The 9,716-nt window shown below is 44.6% G+C and overlaps 1 protein-coding gene and 1 pseudogene across 1 annotated transcript; one reads left to right on the forward strand and one right to left on the reverse strand.

Moving 5' to 3' along the window:
- The first annotated feature begins 233 nt into the window (after positions 1-233).
- Positions 234-1,666, forward strand: LOC123161895 (uncharacterized). The gene has a single exon (XM_044579708.1). The coding sequence runs from the start codon at positions 406-408 to the stop codon at positions 1,420-1,422; it is 1,017 nt and encodes a 338-aa protein (XP_044435643.1). The 5' UTR covers positions 234-405; the 3' UTR covers positions 1,423-1,666.
- A 248-nt stretch (positions 1,667-1,914) lies between these two features.
- LOC123159777 (ABC transporter C family member 10-like) lies at positions 1,915-9,716 on the reverse strand (annotated as a pseudogene).

Consider the following 9,716-nt stretch of genomic DNA (forward strand, 5'->3'; position numbering starts at 1 on the left):
ACGCTCGCGTGGTAAAATTTTCCTCTCACCTTCAGGAGTAAATATTCTTTCTTTAATTTTAGTATAAAGTTGGGTTATCTATTTTGGAACGGAGGGAGTACATAGAAATGAGTGTATGTGCGCATGTATGAGCATGTATGTCTGCCTCTGCACTGTGTTGAAAAAAGGGATAATATAATGCTGCATTTCATCTGAGTGCTGGTACTAATTAACAGCCAGCATCCCCCCTAAATATAGGAGATCATTTCCCTCCATTGGTGATTAACCTCTCGTAGCTCTGGCCGGAACCTCCTCCGCTCGCTCCATCCTTCCCGGCGCGCCGTTTCGAGCCCTCCGTCGAGATGGCGGCATCCTATCGCCGCCGCCACATGCCACGGAGCTAGCCCTCCAGAAAGAGAGGCAGCAATGGCGGTCCCATCGTCGTCCTTGTTGTCGTCGCTGCTGCTCCTCGCGCTCCTGCTGCATCATTGCTCCGCGGCCCAGGATCACGGCAGCGCCGCCGTCATCGTCAACATCTCGTCCCTCGAGGACGTCGTCCGCGACCGCGCGTTCGAGCTGCTCCACCGCACCGACAAGCTCGTGGGCGTGCCCCTCACGGCCTGCCCGTCGCCGTGCGGCCTCGTCGAGGTCCAGGCCTCGGCGCTGCGCGTGCGGAGCAGCTCCCTCTGGGCCGACGGCGTCAACGCCACCGCCGCCGACACCGCGGGGTTCACCGTGCCGCCGCGCGTCGTGCCGTCCCCGTTCGCCCGCCGCGTCGACGTCGTCTTCGAGCGGTTCGTCGGCGGCAACTCCTCGTCCGGCGCGCTCTTCGCCGCGCCGCCCGGGTACGCGCTGGCTGCCCCCGTGGCCGCGCTGCTCGCGTACGACGTGTCGACCGGAAACAACGGCAGCAGGGCTGTCGGACTCCGGGCGCTCGGCGCGCCGGTCCGCCTGGAGTTCGGGTACCTCGCGCCTGCGGCGGCGAACGGGACGCCGCCGTTTAACGCCACGGCGGCAAGGTGCGTAACCTTCGCGGTGGACAGCGGGAAGGCCAAGGCCGTGGCCACGCACGCCATGGCGTCGGACACCGCGTGCACGGTGACCGGCACGGGCCACTACGGCGTGGCGGTGCGGCTGCAACCGACACCGCCTTCGCTGACGCCGCCGACGCCGCAGCCGCCTGCAGCGGTGCGGGAGCGGTGGTGGGCGTGGATGGCGGTGGCCGGCGTCGGCGGGGTGGTGGTGGTGGGCTTCCTGGCGGCCACCGTGGTCGCGGCGGTGCGGTGGAGCAGGAGGCGCAGGAGGGAGGAGATGGACCTGCGGGCGCTGGCCGGGGAGGAGCTGGGGAGGATGGCGGTGCGGGGGAGCAGGATGCCGGCGGCGAAGATGGTGAGGACGCGGCCGGAGCTGGAGGACGGGAGCCCCATGGCGTGGCGGCGCTAGCTCCTCCGCCGGTCGCACTGTCGCCGCCTTGATTAACTAGGTGTACCTTTTTTCTCAGCATCAGATATTCAGACTTGTATTGTTGTTGTACAGTATTACACACAGTACTTTGTAGTACTCTATATATATATATGATGTTTTGTGTACACTCGGGTTAAAAATGTACATTGAAATAGGTAGGTTATTATCTTGAGAGCAACATCTCACTGCATGTTCTTGAGAACTAGCAGCAGATTGCAATAGACTGTCCCACTTCATTTACTGAATCTAATAAGTTGCTGTTCTGATGCTCCATCCAGGATAGAACAAAACTCAAAACTGTGACTGAAATATAGTGCTGATATGCACATTATTTGGTGTCACCAAATTCACAAGAAGGAACATCTGGCCATGAAAAAAAAAATACATACACATTACATGCATGGCTATGAAAAATACATCATCATTTCTTCTCCTAAGAACTTCGAACGATTTAACGATGGTGATAGCAGGGTTACAGATTTCCTCCCATTTTATACTTCTATATTTGTTTGCTGGAGCAAGAAACTGGGATTTACTCTGTTCCAACTTCAGTGCTTGTGAAGAGCGGCAACGGTCAACAAACATAAGCTCAATTGTACATCACTCAAAATTTAGGTAACAATACATAGTTAACAAAGTTACAGAGAATTACTGCACGACGGCACTGCGTCTTCTTCAGATTCCAAATAGAGATGAACTCCTCCGGAGTACGAGAACAGAGTGCCGTATATCTGTTCTCCAAGCATGTCCACTCTCTGAAACTGATTATTGTACATCTCCTGAGAAACTGCTGCAGTGAACACGTATCATCAACAATCTCTACTAATTGTTTCCGTTCGATGTGTATGACCAATACTCGTTGACCAGTTCGCGGAAGAGAGATCCTTCAGTTTCCATGAGCTTCGCAGGTTTATCATACTCCACTGCTTTCCCTGGAAGTGTTCATATATAGCCACTGAAAAAAATAGCGCGCTATAACGCCGCTAATAGCACGTATAGCATATAGAGAATTGTCTCGCTAAATAAATCAATGTATAATGCCTCGCTAATAGCACGCTATAGCGCGTTATAGCACGCTAATAGCATATTTTCAGGGGCCACGTTATTTTCTGTAGCGCGCTATTTTTTTCATTATAGCTCATCAGCATGGAATATGGAAATCTATGATGCGGTCCAAATAAGTGGACGATAAGACAAACATACCATCACTCATTGCAAGTACCATATCGCAGTCCATAACTGTTGGGATACGGTGCGCGACTGTAATAACGGTGCAATGTCTGAATTCTGTCCGGATTGTTTTCTGAAGGATCGCATCTGTCGCGTTGTCTATAGAGGCCGTGGCTTCATCAAGAACTAAGATACGGCACCTTCTCAAAAGTGTGCGACCCAAACAAAAGAGCTGCCTTTGGCCCATGCTCCAGTTTGACCCGTTTTCCGCAACTGTATGGCAAGATCTTGATTAGTACCATACACTATGCTAGCAACTGGATGTAACCCATTCACCTAGGAGGCTAGGACAACTAACAGTTGACAGATTTAGTGGCGCATGTATTTTGAATTTTGAAATGGTGGAGCAGAATAAAATAAACCCCAGAGACCAAATTATATATAGATAGAGTGAGGTGTCCTACCAAGTGAATCCAATCCCTGTTCCTTCTCCTGGACGGCTTCAAGAAGTTGACATTTGTCAAGAACCTGCGACACAATAGCATATAACTAATTTAGTGATTCCTTTTAAGACGCATGTATGCCATAAACAGAGAATGGCGACTTGTCATTACGACCCCATAAATCTGTTTATTAATCCTGATTAGATAAGGTGCTTATTTTTCTGAAATTGTAGATATATTACACGTCTTACCTCCCATATTTGTTGATCCGAGAACTTCCCAAGAGGATCCAGATTATATCTTACTGTACCCTGAAAAAGTGTTGGATCTTGGGGAATGATGCCCAAACACGAACGCAGGTCATGTAAGCCATCATAGTGATGTCCACAGAGTCAATACTTATTTTCCCTCCAGCAGGTTCAACAAGGCAGAACAATGCACCAATTAAAGTTGTCTTGCCACTTCCTGTTCGACCAACTATACCAATCTTGTCTCCACCTTCAAACTTGCAAGTGATACCATGTAGTACAAGGGGTGCGTCTTCCCTGTACCTAATCTGTCAAATGAAAATAAATCACATGAAATTGTTAGAATTTCTAAAGGGTTTCACCTGGTCAAGTGCACATGTACATGTTTAAATTTGATTACCTTCAAATCTCTAAGCTCCACACTGCCGACTTGGGGCCAATCTGGTGCCGGACGGTTTTCTTCAATAACTTCTGGTTCACTTTGTATGTCCATGTAGTGGTTCACCCTTTCCACAGATATTATTTGATTCGCAAGGCTGCATTGCCTTTGAATAGAGTTAACAAGAGTATTATTTAGGGAAAGACCATAAGAGAATGCCATTCCAACAAAACCTGCACAAGTATGAACGGAAGTAATTAGTTTTCTGATGGGCAATGTTAATTTCTTCATAAACTGGATGATATTACATAACTGTATTTCCAATGAGTTTGGCACATAGACATTGGGCATATAAAGTGTTGCTAAAGGGAAAGTTGGATATATATACCACTAGGGTTTCGAGCCATTCACGGTTATCTAGTAGGCTTTCTTATCACAAGCTTAACCTTCATAACTCAATACCAGGAACCTATCAAAACAGAGGGGAAAAAATTCTTTGCAGTGCATATAAAATTCATTGCACATCTGATGCATGCATATAAAATTCAGTGCACATATTTGCAGTCATAGAGCTTGTAAGCAACCATGACTTTCTCAAAAATGTGTAACTTGTGATTGTAGTACTTCAGATAAGATACTTACCGGGGCTAAAAGTTCCTTGAGGAAGAAGAGCCATGACAAAAGCAGAAGAAAGAACCGCAGCACTCATTGTTTCCAGGCGCTGAATCAACCATTCAGTAGCTGCAGAATTATAAAAGTATGGACTAGCATTCTTGTCGACTAGCTCCAAATTTTGAGCAAAGAAACGATCTTGTTCCTCAAAGGCACGTATTGTTATAACCCCTGAAATCGATTCACCTAAGTGATTTGCTAGGGCAGACTTGGTAGTGCCATTAATCCGCATCAATTCCTTAGCTGAGGCTAAATAGTACCTCTAGAAGACCAAATATAACAGATCTCAGTCAATCAGAATTGTGAGAAAACATCAGATAAATTAACCCCATGGGTGAAATTCAGCAGAGTAGATCATTCGGGAAATGAAATAACAATAGAAAGGGGGTTTAGCCATGCAGAAATAAAGTTAGATCAATCACCTGCAACCGAATTGCCAAAAATATCATCGGCAATGATACAAACAGAACTTGCCATGTAACAACAGCCAATACTACCAGATTGCTATATGCAGTTAAGCTGGCACTAAAGGTAAACATGAAGGCAAATGGAACATCAAGATCAATGATACTCAAATCTGAAGAGACCTGCAGGGGATAATCCATCATTAGAAATGCATGTCAAACAGAACTGTAATTACCATAACTGTCATTTATTTCAGGCTTTTCTTACCCGGCTAAGAATCCTGCCTAGAGGAGTAGAATCAAAAAAGGTCATAGGTGCACGGAACAATGAATTGAGCAACTGGGAAAACAAGGATCTTGAAGTCTGGACTCCGAGAACAACGAGGAACAAAGATCGTGATAGCACAAAGAAAATGGTGCAGATTCCGATAACAATGTACACAGAAATTAACTTCAGTGTACTAACACGAGCATTTTGGACATTAGCAGCCATCCGTGAATTCTGTGAAATTTGACCAGCTAAGAAAATTATGTGACAAATAACAGAAAGAGAGGCATACAAGAAGCCTTTGTTCTGGCGCAGGTAAAGCATATAAGGCTTAAGACCTGTATCCCCTGATTCCCTTTCCTCTCTCTTGATCAATTGATCTACTGGTGATGGCTTCACAGCCTCTGTATATCTGTTTCCACGAATATCACCTGTCTCTTTTCTTGGTATTTCCATTACTCTTTGAGAGGCCATACTACTAAGATTTGAATCACTAACGGTATCATTATGCGCATTTACAAGGTCCATAAATTGTTGACAGTCTGCCAATAGATCTTGATAAGGTGCAGACCGAATAACCTCCCCATCTAACATTAACTGCAGAAAATTTCCACTAGTCTTAGATGACATCAATAAATAAATAAAGATCACTATAAACAAACATAAATCATAAGAGGAGGGTGGGTGTGGGGGGTGGGGGGAGACAGACCAGAATGGAGTCAAATACAGGTAGAAAATCCACTTGGTGGGTCACCAAAAGAACAGTCTTGTCTGATAAAATGCCCATGACATAATCCTGTCAAACAAGCAAGAGCTTTATTAAACAGTTCATAATAAAATAGGAATACAATCTACTCCTGCTGATATGATGCTTACATTAAAGAGACTTGTTGCTGTATGGGCATCGACAGCACTGAAAGGGTCATCAAGAAGATAGATGTCTGCATTCTGGTATAGTGCACGAGCAAGCTGAATACGCTGCTTCTGACCACCACTAAGATTTACTCCTCTCTCTCCAATTTGAGTAAGGTCACCGAACGGCAACATTTCAAGGTCCTTGACCAATGAGCACCTTGCAAGTGTTTCTTCGTACATTTGCTTGTCCATCAAAGATCCAAAGAGGATATTATCTTGTACAGTTCCTGTTTGGATCCATGCAGTCTGAGAAACATATGCTATTTTCCCGCAGACTTGAATCTGAAATATGTACACGAAGGTTAATGATTTGATATAGTTCTTACAGAAAAAGGAAACAGCAACTAATAATAACAACTTGGTAAAACCTAACATGATGCACTTGTCGACAGGCTGTATTTCTTAGAGTAAATTCCACTTTGAACTACATATTTTTCATACTGACACTTTGGACAAGAATTTCTTTTTTGTGACACACTGAATCAGATTTAAGGGCCCCTATGGATCGCATGAATTAGAAAACATAGGGATAGGAAAAAGACAGGATCGAGATGTCACATACTGTAGATTCCTTCAGGATCTCAAAACACAAGAATTTTGCACATGTGCTCAAAAAATAAAAACATGAATGGACTTCTCAAAGGAAAAATAAATGAGGCTTGACTTCATGTTGAGATTTCAATGGAATTTGGGGAATATGCATTTTACAACCCCAATTCTATGATCCAAAGGGCCCTTATGGGAAAATTTCCTAATGATTGAAATCCTCTCAAATTCCTATGAAAATCCTACAATCCAAAGAGGCTCTAAGCACAAATATTGCAGTTTGAGCCAGATTTAAAGATCATTCCGCATGTTGACATGTTTGTCATGCCTGTCATGCTGACTAGACGGTAAAAGCTGGCATCTATTTGTTGACATGGACGTCAATGATGCAGCTTTTTGACAAGATTGTCTGTGTGGCCTTATTACAATTACCACTTCTGAATTTTGCACCTTAGTCCCTCAAAATTCAGGACACCTCTACATTCTCCCGAGAGAAAGAGTGTCTGGTGACCTAGTGCACATTTTCCTAACATGTGGGCAGACCTTTTAGGCTTTTAGGATGGGATGAGACTTGGATTTTTGGTGCTTGAATCTGGTTCAATGTGTCAAAAAAAATTGTTCAAACTATCAGTGTGACAAATATGTGGTTCCACGTGAAATTTACTCTTCTATTAAGTATGTCAGCAAGCTGTACTTTGATAAGATAATTAGTAACTAGCCAGCTACGATTTCTCAAGCCCAAAGAGCAATTTTATGTTTCCATTGTACAATTAATATCACCTTTGTACTTGTAATAGAATGGAAAGTTTATTATGGTACATAACATACAATCTAATAAAAAGGGAGATAATCAAAGTAAAAGCTGTGACATGACATACGGTATTTTTAGTGCATGAAAAAAAACATGGGTTACATAAAGTACATGTATTCGAGATAAAAAAATTTACTCCCTCCGTTCCTAAATATAAGTCTTTTTAGAGATTCCAATATAGACTACATACAGAGCAAAATGAGAGAATCTACACTCTAAATTACGTCTATATATTCATCCGTATGTAGTCCATATTGAAATCTCTAAAAAGACTTATATTTAGGAACGGAGGAAGTATATCATAACCTAAATAATGGGTAGCTGTTTGATTTTCTTGTTTCATACAAAGCGAAGGCAATAGAAAACCATACCGTGCCTTCAGTTTTGGATACCTCTCCGAGTACAGCAGCCAAAAGGGTTGACTTTCCTGATCCCACCTCTCCACAAATTGCTACCTTTTCTCCAGTTTTGATTGTCAAATTTATGTTCTTTAGAATTGGCCTTGATGGATTCCCATCCCACGAGAAACCACATGAGTTCATCGCTATTGGATAATCGATGCTCACACAGTATTTCTTCCCAATTTGCCGGTTCAGCTCTGGTGCATCAAGAAACTTCGATATCCGAGTGAAAGCAACCTTAGCTTGTACCACAACTGCAATAACGTCTGGTATTGACCTAACTGGATCTTGCACGAGACGCAGAGTGGCCACAGTTGTGAAGACATTGCTAGCGTCAAGAGGGGTTTTCAAAAGATAGCATGTTAGAAAGGTTGCCGCCGAAACCAAAACAGGTGATGACCAAAACAGGACACTGTTGTAAGCCCTCCTAAGCTGGAATGCTGACAACCACTTGTACTCAACCTCCCTTAACCCCTCTATGACCTTCTTGAAGTGAGCTTCCCATGCATAAAGTTTCAATACCTTCATATGAACTAAGGATTCAGTCATGGCCTTCAATCTAACATCTTGTGCTTCCATAAGTTTACTCTGAAATTTGTGCTGGAGTTTGGCCAAAGGAGCATTGCAGAGTACGGTGATAATGATGACAACCAGCGATGAAACCATTGCAGCACCAACTGCGTTATACAGAATTGCCAGAGCAATGCAAAGCTGAACAGTTGTTGTCCATGTTTGATGGAACCAGTATGGGAATTCCCCAATCCGGTAGGCATCGACAGTCACATAGTTCATAATTTCTCCAGAAGAGTGCTCCATTTTTGCTGCATTTGATAGATTCTGTTGCTTCTTATAAATAGCTGCTGACAGAAATGATCTTACCTGGAGTCCTAATCTCCGTGTGCGGAAATACCACTGTCTCTGCGACAACGATTCACAGCATTTGCAGACAAACAATGTGGCAGTCAGCACAAAGCCTTCATACTTAAAGGTTTCTTTCCCAATTGATGCATTGATGAATGCTTTCAGAAGCAACGGGCCTGCAGATAAGGTAAGAATCTTGAGCAAAGCAAAGAAACCTGAGACCATGATTGCACGCTTGTGACAAGAAACAATAGTCCAGAAGAATGATGGTGCAGCATGTGACTGCAACTGCTTCTTGCTATCCAGCTTCTCCATGAACATCAAGTACTGGCTTTGTGCTCGATCTTTAGGGCTTAAAAGTGGAATGTCTTTGTCCTCAAGGGGCTTCTCATAACCCATCTTCAGTAAAGGATTCAACCACCAAAATGACATTTCGCTGAGGAAACCAGCTTTAGCAAAGGGAGTTACCTCATTCTCTGAATTAGCTACCTCACCTTCTGTCTCCATGCCCAGGGGCTTATATAAACCATTTCCGGCTCCTCCATAAGCCTCTTCCTCGTGGCTGTGCAGAAAGCCATAAAGAAGGAAGATTATTGCACCTGGTAGGGACAGAACATCTAAGCAAGCCTTGATGGTGATCGCTTTCTCTGCAACGATGTGATGAGCCGAGGAACAAGAGATGAATGCCGCATAGATGGCCAGCACGACAGACCAAAATCGAACGAGTGCAGCTCCAAGAAATCGAGGCCTGATGCTGAAAGCGAAGCTGGCAAGGATCAAACAGAATCCTTGAGATAATGTCACGAGCCACCAGTGCGGCAGGTAAACAGGAGAATCCAGACTGAAGAAGTTCCCCAGCATCCACAGCCCTAGGCCAAGATAAACCAAACCTAGGCAGCCACTGAAAACCACTGCAGCCAACTGCAGCGGTGAGCTGGGTGTGGAAAGCTGCCGCGCAGACGCTCTGCTCCTAGGAATTTTGACAAGCAGGTGGAGCGCGAGCGCGAGTATGAGCAGCGCGCCGGCGCCAAACCCCACCAGATGATTCGTGCAGGTGGAGGAGTCGAATATTTCGTTCCATGCACATGGGAGTGCATCTTGGTTGGAGCATACCGGGCTCCCACACAGGTTCATCATCCAAGAACCTGAAGCAAC

Source organism: Triticum aestivum, chromosome 7B (assembly GCF_018294505.1).
Source record: "Triticum aestivum cultivar Chinese Spring chromosome 7B, IWGSC CS RefSeq v2.1, whole genome shotgun sequence".
NCBI classification, from domain to species: Eukaryota; Viridiplantae; Streptophyta; class Magnoliopsida; order Poales; family Poaceae; genus Triticum; species Triticum aestivum.

What these genes read in the sequence shown, in the direction of transcription:
- LOC123161895 (XM_044579708.1), top strand. Translation starts at nt 406, where the DNA reads ATGGCGGTCCCATCGTCGTCCTTGTTGTCGTCGCTGCTGCTCCTCGCG.